The sequence below is a fragment of the Squalius cephalus genome (genome assembly GCF_949319135.1).
Source record: "Squalius cephalus genome assembly, chromosome: 22".
In the NCBI taxonomy this organism is placed as follows: Eukaryota; Metazoa; Chordata; class Actinopteri; order Cypriniformes; family Leuciscidae; genus Squalius; species Squalius cephalus.
The window spans coordinates 5,544,215-5,562,859 of NC_137143.1; the positions used below are offsets into that span (position 1 = coordinate 5,544,215).

The 18,645-nt window shown below is 35.5% G+C and overlaps 1 protein-coding gene across 4 annotated transcripts; it reads right to left on the reverse strand.

Annotated features, from left to right (window-relative positions):
• Positions 1–256: 256 nt before the first annotated feature.
• nek4 (NIMA-related kinase 4) lies at positions 257–17,460 on the reverse strand. Of its 4 annotated transcripts, none has more exons than XM_079856515.1 (16): positions 17,170–17,460; positions 15,120–15,386; positions 14,831–15,028; positions 12,544–12,651; positions 12,237–12,391; positions 9,548–9,677; positions 8,875–9,459; positions 7,834–7,887; positions 6,075–6,227; positions 5,789–5,923; positions 5,552–5,618; positions 3,814–3,920; positions 2,018–2,109; positions 1,644–1,825; positions 1,320–1,453; positions 257–727 (listed from the first exon to the last, which is right to left on the reverse strand). In XM_079856515.1, the coding sequence occupies exons 1-16, from the start codon at positions 17,254–17,256 to the stop codon at positions 629–631; spliced, it is 2,553 nt and encodes an 850-aa protein (XP_079712641.1). In that variant the 5' UTR covers positions 17,257–17,460; the 3' UTR covers positions 257–628. The 4 variants fall into 4 exon arrangements, with proteins under 4 accessions (XP_079712641.1, XP_079712643.1, XP_079712640.1 ...); XM_079856517.1 differs by having other exon boundaries at positions 1,306–1,453; XM_079856514.1 differs by having other exon boundaries at positions 3,814–3,923.
• Between the last annotated feature and the right edge of the window lie 1,185 nt (positions 17,461–18,645).

The following is an 18,645-nucleotide window of genomic DNA, read 5'->3' on the forward strand; positions in this document are numbered from 1 at the left end:
GGGGCGGGGTTTATGTAAATTTTAGGGTTAGTGATGTCACTAACCGGGGGAATGTCGTGTAGTCTCTACCATTTGTTTGTTGTAGTCCTTAAAAAGCGATTTCTTAAAAGCAAATATCTCCCTTTGCTTTGAACTTTGAGCGTTGTAACTTTGCAGATGTTGTTTATGGTCAAACAGCGACATTACACACTAACTAAAGTTAGAAAAGTGAAATCATAATCAACCACCCCTTTAATGCAAAAGAAAGCACAGCATTCCTGAAAATGTCATTTATTAAAAATCATTTCATATTGATTTACATTATTCATCATATAAATATACAGTCCAGAAAATAGGAAAACTATTTTCAACGTCTTGCTATTAAATTCAAGATTGCTATCTACATAGCATAGGTTCACATTTCCAATAGAAAATAATGCTTTTGTGAAATTTAAAGGTGCATAATAACATAGCTTTATTGCATATCTAGTGTTAAGCTCAGTTATATCACTATACATTTACAAAAGCATTACAAAAGTAACAGTGATTGTTGATAGGAGGCTTCAGTGAAGTGTTTTTCTGTGAAGAGCACAAGTCGTAACGGTACATCAGCGTTTCACAAGGGATCCTCGAGTGCTTCTGATCTGGCTCAATCTTTGAATGCGACGTCCTCAAAGAACTTCAGCTGTCGCACTTTCACTGCGTACCGCTTGTATTTTTCCTCCCCCATTTGCTCCTGCAGTAAATGCTGGATAGAAAAAAAGAATAGAAATATCAGGCTAACTGTTATTTAGTATGTTTTCTAAAATGCTTTCATGTTTTCTCTATAAATACATACCCTTAATCAAGTTACCGACAATACATATAGTTTCAAAGCAGCTTTACAGGGATAAACAGGAAAATAAAGGGTAACTAGCACTCTAAAATCAGATTATTTAGATTTATTCGCACAAGAAATTTGTCTAATTCACAATATGTGCATTCTCACATCAATTTGTTCTTAACCTCCAATGTTCATGAATTTGGAGTATTCATACACATACGCAAATCTTCATTTTTAAGCAGAGGAACCTTGCGACTTGAGCTATAATGCTTTATACATATGATTAAATATATTTAAGATGTATAAAATGTAATCTTAAGGCCCCCCGAGTATGTCATTTCTGTGAACGTGTGGTTTCAGTAGTTGCTCCACTGTATCATACATTTAGAATACATTTTTCACAACAGTTAATGATGAATCATGATTTGTTTGTAAACATAATTTTCAATGGCCTATTGATTCTGATGTCTTTCTAAAGTACAGTGAGTCAAAGGTCTGCTCACTTTAGCTAACTTGCCTCTTTCTTCACTTCATCCTCCTCCTGCATGATGTCCAGGACTCTGTCCAACAGCTTCACACCGAGTCCTTTCACCACATCTGTACGCAAGTGCTCGATCACTCTCCTGACCTTTGCTGGACCCGTGCTGTCATCTAAAATACAGAAAATTAGGAATATAACGACGGATTCTGTCACCAGACTAGTGTACTAAAAATGAAGAATTACTCAATTCACATTTGTTCAAAAATATTGAACATGTGCAATTTTCAGTTTTTAAGGAATTTGTAGATTTGTGTTGACTGTGAATGTTCCTGAAAACAAAAAACGAGTTAAGCGAGTTACCTAACGGGAAGCCACTGATTTGGAAATCCCCCTGTCCCTCTCTGGATTTCCCATGAAGCATCAAGGTGTCCCTGTACTTCCTGTTTAGTTTGAACTCTGGCAGTGATACATCTCTGGCATCCATGTGTAACGTCTGTGTCATCATTTGAACCAAGTCTTGCATTTCACTGGTTTCACGCTTTCTGTATAAAAATAAATAAAAAAATGGGTCTTTAGTCTCTGTTATTGGCATTAAACAATGCGAAGAACACATATATGTTTACATGACGCATACATAACCGGAATATGACCCAATTCCGTCATTATTCAGAATTTGTACATACATAAATGTAGCCAGTGATGTCTTATTAGAGCACATTAGTGTGAGGTCTTACTGTTCTCTGTAGTCCCCCTCTGAGCGTTCAGTGGAGCTGGTGGAGGAGCTACACTCGTCTTCATCAGACTGTCTCCATGAGGACTTCCTCTCCTGATACACAAAGACAACCGAAACAGTTCAGGTCAGATCCCTTTTGACCAACTAGCTGAGATCTTGGATTCGAATTGTTTATAGATATCTTACTGTTCATAGACTGTTCATAGAGATCAATTAAAGCTCTCTTACAAAAACATCCTGAGTTCTTGTTTTTAATGTTTATAACGTATTATACGAGAAAGAATGGCATTTTTCCCAAATATCCACATGTGACATTGATTTTATACAACAGTTCAACAAACAAAAGTGTAATATTAAGTGATGGACATCACTTAATACACTACTGAATGAATGAATGAGTTGAACAACACACCTGAATGAATGCATGACTTGATAACTCACTTATTAAGACAGTGACTTACCGCCACCTACTGGTGGTTGTAGTTTAATATTTAAAAGTATTATTTTGTTTTTACCATCACTGCATATTTCTCTATTATGGAAGCTTGTTTCCGCCACAAAATAAAACATTTTAAAAGATAATTGCGACTTTTTATCTCACAATTGCGAGTTTACATCTCGCAATTCTGACTTTATTTCTCAGAATTGCGAGATATAAAGTCAGAATTGCGTGAAATAAAGTCGCAATTGCATGTTATAAAGTCAGAATTGCGAGATATAAAGTCAGAATTCTGACTTTTTTTCTCGCAATTGCGACTTTATATCACGCAATTCTGACTTTATAACACATAATTGCGAGTTTATATCTCGCAATTCTGACATCTTTTCTCAGAATTGTGAGATATAAACTCACAATTGTGAGATATAAAGTCCAATTCTAAGGGAAAAAAAGACAGACTTTTTTTTTTTTTTTTTTTACCTCAGAATAGTTTATATCTCACAATTCTGACTTTATAACACGCAATTGCGACTTTATATCATGCAATTCTGACTTTATATCTCCCAATTGCGACTTTATTTCTCAGAATTGCGACTTTATTTCTCAGAATTGTGACTTTATATCTCGCAATTGCGACTTTATTTCTCAGAATTGCGACTTTATATCTCGCAATTGCGACTTTATTTCTCAGAATTGCGACTTTATTTCTCAGAATTGCGACTTTATATCTCGCAATTGCGACTTTATTTCTCAGAATTGCGACTTTATTTCTCAGAAAAAAAGTCACAATTCTGACTTGATATATCGCAATTGTGAGAAAAAAAGTCAGAATTGTGAGATAAAAAGTTGCAATTATTATTATTTATTTATTATTCTGTTCAATTGTCCCTTAATGGAAAAGGTGCGACTGCAGTGGAAGAGTGGAAGAGAGAGGTTACGCAGAAGGATATTAAATTACCCTAAGCGGGTATGACACTAAAATGTTTGGGAATCACTGTCACACAGTAGATTTATTTAAAGTCAGGCATTAAACGGGTTTGACTGACATGGTGGATATAGTTTTGAAACTTGATGAAACAAAATGAAACTTTTGTCATCATTTACTCACCCTCATGTAGTTCCAAACCTGTATGCATTTCTTATATAGAAGATCTGACATAATAATATATCATATCAAAGATCATATGAAGAATGTTGGGAACCATTGAAAGGAAAAATATATATTTTGTTCAAAATATCTAAATGTCCCACAGAAGAAAGAGTGGCAATGGCAGGATTTAGATTTTTTGGTGAACTATGCCTTTAAGAATGAAGTGTATGCTGTTTGAAAGACCGTTCTGAGTAAAAATTAGACATACCTTTTTTGTTTCCAAGGTTGTGCTAGCAGGTCTCGGGCAGTGTAGCTGGTCTGTCTGCTTACTGTCTAATGAGGGGACATCACAAGGTGCCCTTCTGACAGCGGACACTGCTTCAAAGAAAAGAAACTAAGGAATCATATTCATTGTGCAAAATCTCCTTTTATCTGAATTCAGTTATGCAGCACCTGTGGGCTTTGATCATAGTGGGCGGCCCCTCATGCATTCTAATGGACGCATGCAGAAACGTCTCGCTTTGATCCGCCAATACTGTGTTCTCAAGGGTGTTATCGCTCGTGAGGCCTCTTTAACAGAATGAAAGTCAAACCCTCCTTTAAAAGGGATAAACCTGTACGAGTTTCTTTCTTCTGCTGAACACAAAATAAGATATTTTGAAGAATGTCCGAAACCAAACAGATGATGGAGCCCATTGACTTCCATAGTATGGAAAAAAATACCATGTAAGTCAATGGGCTCCATCAACTGTTTGGTTACGGACATTCTTCAAAATATCATCTTTTTGTGTTCAGCAGAAGAAAGAATCTCACACAGGTTTGGAACAACTTGATCTTCATTTTTGGGTGAACTATCCCTTTAAGTGTACTAAAAAGTGAACAGTCTGAAAAAGAATCTAGCATACATCTTGACTGTGTTTATATACAAAAGAATATTCCGGCAGTAGTAGTGGAGCGGCTAAGTGATATAATCGTTCAGTTTATGATACAAGCGTGAAAATTGGCATGAGCAGTCTCCATGGGTCACTTGACAAGAAAATTGTCCGAGCCACTTGAAATTTCAAGATTTTTCATTTTTCAAGATGGCCGACACCTTAGTGGTTCAATTGCTCCACTAAGGTGAAGGCCATCTTGAAAAATGGCCACCATCTTGAAATTTCAAGTAGCTGTAGGTGGCTTATTGTCTAGTGACCATCAGAGACTGCTCATGCCAATTTTCATGCTTGTATCACCAAATAAACCACTATATCACTTAACTGCTCCACTAAGGTGTCGGCCATCTTGAAAAATGGCCGCCATCTTGAAATTTCAAGTGGCTCGGACAATTTTCTTGTCAAGTGACCTATGGAGACTGCTCATGCCAATTTTCACGCTTGTATCATAAACTGAACGATTCTGCCAAACATAAGCACTTAGCCGCTCCACTACAGTCAGAATATGGTCATATTCATTTTCAGAAAAGAACAAGAAAAAGAAATGTGCATGTCTATGTCTATATTCCAATAGCTGTGCAGTGTTATTTTAGTATTATTTACATACTAATAGCTTTTATTTTATATTTTCAATTTAGTTTAATTGTTTTTAGTAATTTTGTTATGTGCTTTGTCATTTCATTCGGGTTTTTTTATTTTTTTTTTAATATTACTTTAGGTTTATTTTATGTCTTAGCTTTAGTTATTGTTTAGTTTCAGTTTATATTTATTTCCAGTCAGTAATTTAAGTGCTTCAACATCTAACATTTATTCATATTTATTTAAAAAACTGTTTTTAATAGCATTAGTTTTAGTTCACGATAATAACCCTGAAGCTATGAAGCTTTTAAAGCCTTAAACAGAACATGGACCTTAGTCGGAAAATAGAGTGCATGTGAACAAGGTCATTGCTCCCGACACAAAAAGTGTATTCAGATCTTGTTTTGGTCTATTTTTGCTGTAATTTTTCCACGTTCCATTCACATTGTTATTGTTTTATAAACATTTTCACAGCATTCAAAGAAATTCACAAACCTTGTTGTCTCGAGTTCTCCTGTAATTGCTTCAGTCTTCTCCTTTCCCTCGCAGACAGTGGACGGCTCTGCAAGTACAGTGATTTTTATTGACAACAAATTCACAGATAAAACACAAAGCTTCAAACTAATTGTTTAAAAGAAACATGATGCCATGGGAAATATCAGATTACTGCAAATGCATTCTTTACATGGATATACTGTATAAAGCAGTTTAATACAGTCCCCAATGTTTCACCTGGTGTTCTGGAGTGTTCTTGGATGAGAGATCGGAAGGTCTGTTCTTCTCCGAGTTACTCTGGGCTTTCTGTGCACTGTTTACTGATAGGATATCTTCAGGAAGAGGCGGCAGTGGTCGGGACACTGCTTTGACCTGAACATATAAATGTTTTAGTGAGTAAGATCAGCGACAGACAATATAAATATGTGAATTCATCCTGGTTTGTACTGATTCTTTGATAAAAAAGATATCAATTAATCATTAAGTTATAAAATACAAGAATTCCAATGCTCAAGCTGCTCACTGGATGAGTGTTGTGGTCATCCAGAGACGTGTCCTTCTTCCTCTGCCTGCGCTGACGTGACGTGGATGGTTCGGAGGAAGAGGAAGGGGAAGAAGGAGGAAGAACTGCTCTGCTGTGATCTGAGAGCGCTGTGGACTCTGAATTGCATGGCTCCTAAATGTTATTATAAGTAATGTTTAAATATTATTATTTAAGGGATTATATTAATATTTATAATAAAAATATAAATTAGAAATATTTTTGTAATACACAGCAGCAACAACAACAGTTAATTAATGATTTGCACAAAAATTAATTGTATTTCAATCACCAATCTGAAAAACAAAAGCAATAATAACACCTGTGTTTTACTATCAGGTTTTAAAGGATTAAGTAAATATTTGTACTATTAATAAGGTGACACTTTACAATAAGATTCATTAGTTAACATTAGTTAATGTATTAACTAACATGAACTAACCATGAGCAATCCATTTGTTACTGTATTTATTAATCTTTGTTAATGTTAGTTAATAAAAATACAGCTGTTCATTGTTTGTTCATGTTAGTTCACAGTGCATTAACTAATGTTAACAAACACAACCTTTGGTTTTAATAATGTATTAGTAAATGTTGAATATAATAATAACTAAGATTAATAAATGCTGTAAAAGTATTGTTCATTCTTAGTTCATGTTAACTAAGGTAGTTAACTAATGTTAACTAATGAACCTTAATGAAAAGTGTTACCATTAATACTAATATAAACAATTAAAGGGATAGTTCACTTTGAAATTAAATTTTGGTATGTTTTAGCTTACCTCAAGGGCATCCAAGATGTAGGTGTCTTTTTTTCCGCAGTAGTTTCAATTTTGATATTTTTAGGTCAAACCGTTCTTGTCTGTCAGTCATTTAATGCAGGTCTGTGGTCACTGTCTCAAAGAGCATGCACAGAGTCCAAATTAAAACAATTCCCCATCGTCCAAATTAAACAATTCCCCATCGTAAGTACACATTGATGGCCTAAGACACGAAACGAGCGGTTTGTGTGAGAAAACGAACAGTATTTATATCGTTTTTACCTCTTGTAACACAGCCACGTCCTAGTGATCTGTATGCAGACTGGTGCATAGATATATACACTAGATGTCGCCTTGGCTACGGCAGTTCTTAATGAATGCCGTAGCCAAGGCGACATCTAGTGTATATATCTATGCACCAGTCTGCGCACACGTCACACACCAGGATGCGCGCGCGCCCTCAGATCACTTGGACGTGGCTGTGTTACAAGAGGTAAAAACGATATAAATACTGTTCGTTTTCTCACATAAACCGCTCGTTTCGTGTCTTAGGCCATCAATGTGTACTTACGATGGGGAATTGTTTAATTTGGACTCTGTGCTTGCTTTTTGTGACAGTGACCACAGACCTGCATTAAATGACTGACAGACAAGAACGGTTTGACCTAAAAATATCAAAATTGAAACTACTGCGGAAAAAAAGACACCTACATCTTGGATGCCCTTGAGGTAAGCTAAAACATACCAAAATGTAATTTCAAAGTGAACTATCCCTAAGTAAAGAAATATTTTTTGTAATATTTATATAACTATATAAATGTATTTTAAGTATAAATTTTACAATATAAAACAATATACATTTTCATAAATATCTTTAAATAAAATTATTTAAAACAAGAAAGAAAGAAAGAAAGAAAGAAAGAAAGAAAGAAAGAAAGAAAGAAAGAAAGAAAGAAAGAAAGAAGGGAACAGTGTTTTACCATTAAAATGACAGGAACAGGCTTGAGTAGTTTCTCTGTGGAGTCTAAACTTCCCTGCAATGTGACGGACAAAAAAATACATTGACTTTTGAATGAATGAATGAATGATGAATGAATGAATGAATGAATGAATGAATCAATCAATCAAATCAATCAAATAAACTAAAGGGATAGTCCCTGAAAACTGAAAGTTCTGTCATCTTTTACTCACCCGGATGTTGTTCCAAACCTGTATGACTTTCTTTCTTGTGTGGAACACAAAATATGACATTTCAAAGAACATGATTGGCAATTTTCTGATCTGACGTTTTTCAGAATTTATCCTTTTATGTTCCACACAAGAAAGAAAGTCATACAGGTTTGGAATGACATGAGAGTGAGTGAATAATGACAGAATTAATGAATCTTTCTTATTGTAAATCTTTCTTTTAGCACAGATGATAAAACCATCAATATAAGTCCATCAATATAAGAGGTACGGTTTAAAGCCGGATGCACACTGTACGATTTTGGCCACGATTTGGCCGTCTGAGACAAAATTTATGAATCCTAAAAGATTCCTCTGATCCTAGGCCGAAATCTGAAGTCTTTGATCGCTCGTTTGACTTGCTCACCGACAGACGATTTTTTTTTTTTTTACCTCCAACAAAATACTGGCATTGTCAGAAGTTATGAGACGAGATGTGTCAAAAGCCAATAAGAACGCAGAACCTGATGACACAATCAGTGAGACAACAACCAACCAACACTTGCTCCACACCGTTTTTTCTCCAGTTTTTTACCACATGTAAATGCAGCTCAGTCACTGAATGTGTGAAGGACTGATGATGTAACACTCCGGACGTGCACCAGTTTTTTAACACAGCAGTCTGACATTAATGACAACTGAGACCCTACAGTGTGACATGGCTAACAGCGGGGATCATGCTCGTACAGTCTGACAAGCAACAGTCGTAAATAACTATTATAAATCGTACAGTGTGCAACCGGCTTTAAGCAAACCTATCAGAAGCTTCGATCGGTTCCATCACAGTAACGTACCTCACTCTCCTCAGTTGAACTTCCAGTGGGAACATCCTTCATGACACAAGCATTGCTGAGATTATCGTCAACAGCTGCTGAAGTTCTTTGGCTCTCCTCATCGTGATGTTGTTCAGTGGGCTCGTACGGGAGGTCCTCCACCCCTGCCTCCTGCAGGAGCTTCATAGTGTCGTCTTTGAGATCCATACTTGCTTCGAGAGCCTTGTTCTTGGTTCGATCTGCAGGTTTGGGAGTGTTTGAGCTTTCTGATCTCAATCCATCCGCTGACATCTTATCCTCCGTCCTGCTGACACCAAACTCTTGTTTCAGAGGGTGTGTCTGAGGAGGACTGGGATCTTCTTTCTTCATGCTCACAGATGGAGACTTGTGGTTTTGATGGCTGCTGGGCTTTGGCTGTGGTGGCTTGGCTTTTCTTTGTTTCTGGGATTGGATTTCAATGTCTACATTGCTAATAGTGGCTATAGATTGGCCTGTTGAGATAAGAATGTCCCGATTAGGAGATTTGGGGGGCAAGGGTGGGTTAGGAACCACATTTTCCACTGCACCGTTACAGAGTTGTTGTCGGTTCAAGTGATTTTCTTCAACCTATGAAATGTGGAAAACAAAACAGATGAACTGAGATCATGTCCACACGCATGGTCATAAAATCAGCAACTTGCCAGCTTCATCCTACCTTTTTTCTTCTGGTCTTTGACTCCGAGTTAAAACACTGTGGCTGAACTTCATGATTTGGTTTGGTTGAGCCATCTGATCCGGCACTCGGTTTGCTGTTCGCTGCATTTTTCCGTGATTTGGCAGTTTTCCTGTTAGATCAGTAACAGGACAGATCATTGTAAACAAGGGGTGTAAAGGTACACTTATAATTACGTTCCGCACGTACCGAACCGAAAAATTCCATACACGTGTACCAAATGAATACAGTATTGTTTTAATCTCTGTATGCGGAATGTAATTTTAGCTTTGATTTTCCTCCTTATGTGGGGCAATATCGTTTATATCAATATAGTTTGATGTTGCAAACACATCTGAAAAATAATGAAGCACACAGAGTGAGTTCCTACTGAATAAGTGCACAATTCAACCTGTCTTAAACATGAGAAATGCTTTAAATTAAGCATTTCAAACTAAATCATAAACCTACATGGCTTTCTTTACTGTCAGCGTACAACTCACATCTTACAGATGTATACTTGCCTGTAAATGTTACAAATTCACCCACGTTTTTCAATTTCGCATAAAGGATTATCCTGACAGAATAACTTTAAATTTGCAGACTTCAATGAACAAGTGCCGGAGAGCATGTGTGTCAAATAGATGGAGAGGATTAGAATGAGAGCCCAATAATCCTAACCTTATTCTAAAATATTTGGCTAACATATTTGCATCAACAAGTAAAAGCACTTCAAATCTCTTCCCCAATTACAACAGAACCATAAACTGCAGTGTATGCAGCAATACTGACAGACTTTTTTAATTTAAAGACAGACATAGTTTGTACAAAAAAAAACAAAAAAAACACATGGTTAGTTTTTCCCCCTCCTATCGGCATATCGGCTACAGCATGAAAATGGCCGATATTACAAACAGATGGTTAACTGTGTGAAGGCACTGAGTTGTATAATGTCTGTTGCACAATCCAATGTTTTTCTTTGGGTAAAATAATTAAATGCTTGCCAAAACAAATTGAAATCAGCAGGGCTCAACAATAAGGACTGCCTGGGGGAAGCGTGAACAACGCTTGGGAAAACTGATGGAACTGTCACTCTTCCGATCAGACCAGTGCTGCATCTTCACCAAAGTTTATCCTTTGCACGTGTCTTTAAGCCTTGCTAATTAAAATATTCAAGCGCAAAAAGACGCGAAAGAGAACTCAATTCTACTCACAGTGAGAGGTTTTGTGTGTGTGCACACATACAAAGTACACGCCTGAAAAGCCACGTCTCAGGGCACAAATAATGAATTGAGTTCTCTTTCACTTCTAATTCACACACATTTAAATCAAAATGCACGCCTTGGCGAGGCTCCTTGTAAACATAGTTGGTTATGTCTTAAATGACAGAAACAGTCGCTTGTGTACCAGCATATTGAATCTGTGCAGCTTTTAAAGTGACAGCAGCCTAATATTCCTGCAGCGCTGCTGTCTGTTTTAAAGTTAATCAAACAACAAACTACATCACTACGCTTGACTATATAACTTTGTAGCTTTAATAAAGATTAATGTATATTTAATTTATACAATAAATTATATATTTAGGCCCGGTTTCACAGACAGGGCTTAGACTAAGCCAGGATTAGACCATAGATCAATTAGGACATTTAAGTAATTTTTATAAACATGCTTAGAAAAAAACATTACCGATGTGCATCTTAAAACTAAAAAGGCACTGATATATTTTTAAGATCAGTCAGTGCAAGTTTATTTCAGTGGAAACAGCTCAGACTTACATTTTAGTCTAGGACTAGTCTTAAGCCCTGTCTGTGAAACCAGGGGTTAGCATTTTATTACTTAATTTCTGTAACTACTGTTAGACCTGTTTATTTCATATGCATCTTTGATCTGTTGTATTTGTTTTTATGTTGGCCTGTTGAATGTTAAATGGATCCATGTTCGATAGAAATGATTTAGTGATGCAGCAATAAACTAGCCAGTATACCTACATTTTGAACATTGCTTATTTAAAAAATGATTAAAGGGGTGGTATAATGCGCTTTTCGAAAGATGTAAAATAAGTCTCTGACGTCCCCAGAGTGTGTATTGTGAAGTTTTAGCTCAAAATACCCCACAGATATTTTTATATAGCATGTTAAAGTTGTCACTTTTTGAGTGTGAGCAAAAACACACAGTTTTTGTGTCTGTCCCTTTAAATGCAAATGAGCTGCTGCTCCCGGCACGGTGGGCGGAGCTTCAACAGCTTGTGTCCTTTTACCTCATACACACATGCACTGAAAATTTCAAAAACTTTTAGCCTTTTATGTTCAAACCGTTCCTGGGGGCGGGGTTTATGTAAATTTTAGGGTTGGTGATGTCACTAACCCAGGAGGAATGTTGTTGTTGTAGTCCTAAAAAACGATTTCTTTAAAAGCAAATATCTCCCTTTGCTTTGAACTTTGAGCGTTGTAACTTTGCAGATGTTGTTTATGCTCAAACAGCAACATTTAACACTAACTAAAATTAGAAAAGTGAAATTAAAACAAGAATCGATTTTAAATGACAAAAGATTAAATAAGAGAGCAAATGACAAATATCGGTATCGGACAATATTTGTTTGTTAAAAATGGCGAATCCCTAGTTACAAACCTATTGAAATCTAGTGGAATCTTTTTATTTTAATTTTATTGGAGAGGTGGGAATAAGCACATACTCTTTTGTGGCCTCCAGGAACATGGAGATCTGGTGTTTAATGTACGGCTGTCGGAGGATGTGTTTGACGTCCGGCCTGTCCTCTGGTTTCTTACACAGCATCCGCTTTATCAGTTCTCCCAGCTGGGGGTCGTACTTACTCGGCATCTGGGGCAGCTGAATATTAAAAATTAATAATTAATAATACTGTTATTATATTATGAGGAAGGATGAAATGAGTACTGATATGAATGGAAAGCTCTTTAAATCTGACAAATGCAAATATTCACAGTTCAGCAGTGAAACAGATGATGAATATAATCCTCTACCTTCCCTTCTACGATCCGATAGACGAGAGAGTTCATGTCTTTTGCGTTGAAGGCATGTTTTAGAGTCGCCATCTCGTACACGCAACATCCCAGAGCCCAAATGTCCGACTGCAAACACAAACAAACATAACTGAAATGAACAAACATAAATAATGATTCATCTTAAACACAACATTTGGGTGAGCAAAACTCCAGGTTACCCTAAAATAAAAAAATTAAAAAAAAAAGCTATTTTAGGACTGTTTAGATTTCTGTCTTAAAATTTAAGAAATCCTCAGACATTTTATGTTTGATATTTTACTTGAGTTTTTTTTTTTAAAGCCAATTCTTTTTGTAACCTTTTACATTTCAAATCATATTTTATATAAAAATATATTACATAAGTTCAAAAGTTTGGGTTTGGTTAGATGTTATATGTTTTTAACAAAAGTTTCTTATGCTCACCAAGACTGCATCCATTTGATCAAAAATTCAGTGCAAACTGTAATATTGTGAAATATGTTGTTTTCTATTTCTTTATTTTAAAATGTAATTTATTCCTGTGATGCAAAACTGAATTTTCAGCATCATGACTCCAGTCTTCAGTGTCACATGATCCTTCAGAAATCACTCTAATATGATGATTTAGAGCTTAAAGGTCCCATTCCATGGATTATTTTTATTATTTTATAATGTTTCCAGGGGTGCCCTTATAATGTTAGTATGTTTTTTAGATCAAAAATTGTTATAATTTAGAAATAAAAGGCATATTTCCTAGCCTGATTTCATTCCCTGGTTTGAACACTCTGTTTGAAGGGGCGTGTCTGCTGTGAGACTTCAATGTAAACGCCCTCTGCTGTGATTGGCTGACATGCTTGCATATGAAATATCTGGCATTACATGTGGAACTATCTGGAAAACTTTTACTATTACAGCTATTATACGTTTTTACTATTCCAGCTATCTGGATTAACGAATCGTGAGAAGTTTTTTAAGTATTTAGATCTATTCCCATCACATAAAAGGTTGCAGTGATGAGCATTGAGCAGATGACAGTCTGTTGATCGCGTGAATGATCTTATCATTGCAACGCAGTTTCTGCACTCTCACTAATGATTTCACCAATGCAAACATGAGGCATATAAATACAGTAAGAGATTCGTTGTGCAGTGTAACAGCGTCATTGATTTCAAAACGAGTTTTGGCAAGTCTCCAGATAAACTCGCGCTGTGTCACCGACAGCAGCTTGGGCGATTGGAAAGGGATTGTTCTTTGATCGCTTTCTGTATATTAATCACAGTTTAAGTAAGATTATTTTCATCCTACTAAGATAAACGAACGATGTGAAGAGTGATCGCTACTTCCATATTAAATCACTACTTACCGCTTGCTGGAATACAGTTGAAATTGTCCCCTTCGTCAGTATGAAACGCTGAGAGAAGCCTGTGCTTGATATTATCCCAGGTTAGAAAAACAGTCCGTGGTGAAATGGACAGAGCAAACTTACAACTTCGAATTAAACTTTTGCGGTATCCGATTATAGATAAACATCAACCACGTCTGTTGACATTTCGCCATCAATACGCCTGTGTTCCTGTGGGCGGAGGTTACGGTTCTAGTGACATCATTAAAGCAGGATGTAGAGGGGTGTAGTCCAATCCAGCCGTTTTTTGTAGTCAACTTCTGTTAAATAAAATATCTCGCTTGGCATTGAACTTTGAGCTTTATAATTTTACAGATATTATTTATACTCTAACAACAACATTACACACTAACTAAAGTTTGAAACATGGGATCACATAGAACGGGACCTTTAAGAAACATTTATCAATGTTTAAAACAGTTGTGCTGCTTCATATTGTTTTTGTGGAAACCATGATCAACTATTTTCAGGATTCTACAATGAAAAGATATTACAAAACATTAAACATATTTGAAGTAGAAATGTTTTGTAACAATGTAAAAGTCTTTACTGTAACTTTTGATAAATTTAATGCATCCTTGCAGAATAATATTAATTTTAATTAACTTCTTTAAAAGAAATCTTACTGGCCCAAACTTTTGAAGTATAGTATATATATTATATATAGTATGTATATGATTATTTTTTATTTTTTTATTGTTTAATTGTTAATTGCTAAATAAAAACGTAAACAATATACTTTTTTTTTTTTTTTTTTTTTTACTTTGGGGTAAAAAAAAAAATGCTTTTGTGACATTCACCGATTTAGCAAAAGTGGATCTAGACATGATCATTGATGAAGACTGATCTAGAGCTGCACTAACTGTGACTGTGAGCATGCGGTACCTTGTAGTTGTACGGTTTGTTGGAGAAGAGTTCTGGACTCATGTAGTAAGGTGTGCCGATCAGAGTGCTGGCCATGTCGTTCTGATTCTCCAAGACCCGTGCGATGCCCAGATCACCCACTTTGATTATATTGGTTTTGGTCAAGAAAATATTCTGTGTTTTCAGATCTCGATGCAGAATGTGCTTCTCATGTAAATACTACGAATAAAAAAAAAAAAAGGCAACGGCTTTATTATTCAGTTGAAACTTCGGAAAGGACAATTGGACAGACTGATGGATATGGAGTTACCTGAAGGGCCATGGCTATCTGAACAAACCACTCCACCACCTGTCTCTCGGGCAGCAGTTCTCCCTTCTGCAGTTTGAGTCTGTGGTACAGATCTCCTCCCTCACAGAAACCCATCACAATGTAGAGCTGGCAGTCCTCGCCTTCCCATGATTCCCGGTATGTGACTATGTTGGGATGCTTGAGCTGAGAGAGGAGCTGTGCTTCTTGCTCCGCGGCTCGCCGTTCACGTCTGGAGGATGTTCTCAGGTTCAGCTTCTTGATCACATACTGCCAAAACCATACAAGATACCAAGCTACAACTTTGCACATAAGACATGAATCCTAGTGGAAAATGTCCACATTTTAAAGGCATAGATCACTTCAAAATGGAAATTCATCATGTACTCACCCTCAATTTGTTTCAAACCTGTGTGAATTTCTTTCTTCTGTTGAACACAAAGGAAGATATTTTGAAGAATGTCCATAACCAAACAGTTGATGGACCCCATTGACTTACATAGTATTTTTTTTCCTACTATAGAAGTCAATGGGTCCATCAACTGTCTGGTTACCGACATTCTTCAAAATATCTTCCTTTGTGTTCAGCAGAAGAAAGAAATTCACACAGGTTTGAAACAAATTGAGGGTGAGTACATGATGAATTTCCGTTTTGAAGTGATTTATTCCTTTAGGAACGGAACATATCAGCAATCATATATTCCTAATCCAAATGTCCATTATTTTCAGTTTGTATAAAGGAAAGTGTATGTTTGAAGTGAGGCTAACTAGTTCTTTTAAGATTTTCCACAACTTTAATCATTTTTTTCCAGTATATTTAAAGTCACCATGAAATCAAAACTGACAATTTCTATTTTTATGGAATACTGCAGTACTTATTATAATTTTTTTTTTTTTAATACATGCTCCCTCGTAATCTTTAATCTAAATAACTTCACCTCCCTCTTGCAGCGACAACCTGTCACTCACACGAGATCCACCAATAGCAAACCACAACCACCCAATCAATTCCTGATGGACAAAATCAAGCCCCACCCTACATTTGTTCTTGTTCCAGAAGCTGTTTCACTCGGATATACGTCACAATAGGGAAGAAAACTTTGGTTTTATGCCGACTTTAAATCGTCCTGCTTGACAAACAACAATAAATAAGTAATTAAACAATCACAAAAACGGTATGTATGAAAATTAATTAAAGAGTCATTCAAATTTTTATTTAAACTTAATTTACAAGAACAAATGCTGTTCAAAATAGTTTTAGAGCATTATACACTGCAGGATGTCAACTGCCTTTATAGTAATTAGTCAAATAATAAGAACACTTAAAACATTGCTTTATATGCTTAACAGATTGACCTGATTCATATTTCTTTTTCATACATATTCATATTTGAATATACATGATCACTCTGACATGAAGTATCCTATAGGCTCATAATTTGCCTCTTAAATTAAGTTATTATATATAAGTGTTAAGTACAAGGAATAGGCTATTGGTAACAATTTACAATAAGGTCTCATTTGTTATCATTAGTTAATACATTTTTAACATGAATTAACAATGAGCAATACATGTATTAAAAAATGACAGTATTGTTACAGTATTAATTCATCTTTGTTAATGTTAGTTAATAAAAAATCCAGCTGTTCACTGTTTGTTCATGTTAGTTCACAGTGCATTAACTAATGCTAACAAATACAACATTTGATTTTAATAATGTATTTGCAAATTAACATTAACTAAGATTATAAATGCTGTAGAAGTATTGTTAATTCTTAGTTCATGTTAAATAATGCATTTAACTAATGTTAACTAATGCATCATACAATAATATAAAATTCCTAACTTTACGCTTTTCCTAAAATATGCAAATTCTATAATTAGACATTTTCATGGAAGAGGCTAATGTTAAATCTCAGCAGTAACAACAACAACACAATCTGATACCAAGACATTAGTTTAGCTCGGCCAGTAGTGAAATCTCTAAAGCAGTGTCAGTGTGTGTGTGTGTGTGTGTGTGTGTGTGTGAGATTCGCATGACTCTACCGTTACCTGTTTACGGTCTGCTCTGTGTCTGACCAGGTTCACCTCTCCGTAGCTCCCCTTCCCCACAACTCGAACGAACAAGTAGCTGTCCATGATCCTCTTCCAGAGATGCGGTCTGTATCACATAGCGAGTGGTTTTAAGTTCGAATACAAGTGAGCGCGTTATTCTCAATGCATCGACGGTGATTTGTCTGTTTGAAACTTGTTTTGGGTGACAGAGGGCGCAGGAAACAGCGAGCTCAGCTTCGGCGTCACCAGGCAACACACACTCCGCGTTAACGCTACACACTCCGGTTTAATGTGTGTTCAGTTTCAACACAGCGCCCTCTAGAGGCTCAGCGACACGTGACCAATAAGAGCAACAAGACGATTAGAGTTTCATACACTGATCTATATAGAATGACATTCTATATAGATCAGTGGTTTCATAAGATATGTTGGCAATAAAAGCTTTATTTCATAATCATTAACTAGTACAATAATATTTGAAAATATACATTTTATGCATTGCATATTTATCGTTATAGGCTATGTAATTACATTTCATACTATACTTTTTTTTTTCTTCCACATATTGCAAATATGAAGTTTAAAGTAGTAGAAGTTGAGTATAGACAAAGGCAAAAAATAATTTTCACCAGTAGGTGGCGTTATGTTTTTATTCATGTATTACTATAAACATTGGTTGGGTCAGGTGAAGACAAGTACAACTATCTGCCAGTTGAACAAACAACAAAGTTATACTATATATATATATATATATATATATATATATATGAAGAGTTCAGATGCAAAAGCCTCTAAGTGCCATCTGAAATTTTCTTCTAGAATGATCATTTTTATCAAGCTTGTATATTTAAGTTCAATAATTTCACTTAAATGGCAATGCAAATTACCTATTTATTGTCATTTAAGTGAAATTACTTAACTTAAATATACAAGCTTTATAAAAATTATCATTCTAGAAGAAAATTTCAGATGGCACTTAGAGGCTTTTGCATCTGAACTCTTCATATATATATATATATATATATATATATATATATATATAGGCTATCGATAGATAGATAGATAGATAGATAGATGATAGATAGATAGATAGATAGATAGATAGATAGATAGATAGACTCTCTCTCTCTCTCTGTCTCTTTTTATATATATATATATATAAACAAGTATATATATATGTAATCTCTAAAAATGATTGCATCACTTGTTAGTGTTACTAATTTCTTTCAAATCCCATATCAACCTTAACCAGTTGAACAATACAAGGATAGGCATGAAACTGCTCTTTTAATCCTTTCAAATAAACGATATTAAATTTCATTAATTATTCTTGAACTGATCAAAGTATTTAAAGGGAGAAGGTTACATGAAAAACATACATTTTAACATTTTAATATTCAATCCACTATTGTTTTGTTCTAAAGCCTGTCTATATACAGCATTTAATGCAATTAGTTCAGAAGTAACTACAGT

Coding starts and splice junctions, on each gene's coding strand:
- nek4 (XM_079856514.1), bottom strand. CDS start 17,256: ATGGACAGCTACTTGTTCGTTCGAGTTGTGGGGAAGGGGAGCTACGGA. Junction 12,392..12,543: donor ATCGGATCGTAGAAGGGAAG/GTAGAGGATTAT, acceptor TTTAATATTCAG/CTGCCCCAGATGCCGAGTAA. Junction 5,924..6,074: donor ATGACCACAACACTCATCCA/GTGAGCAGCTTG, acceptor TTATATGTTCAG/GTCAAAGCAGTGTCCCGACC.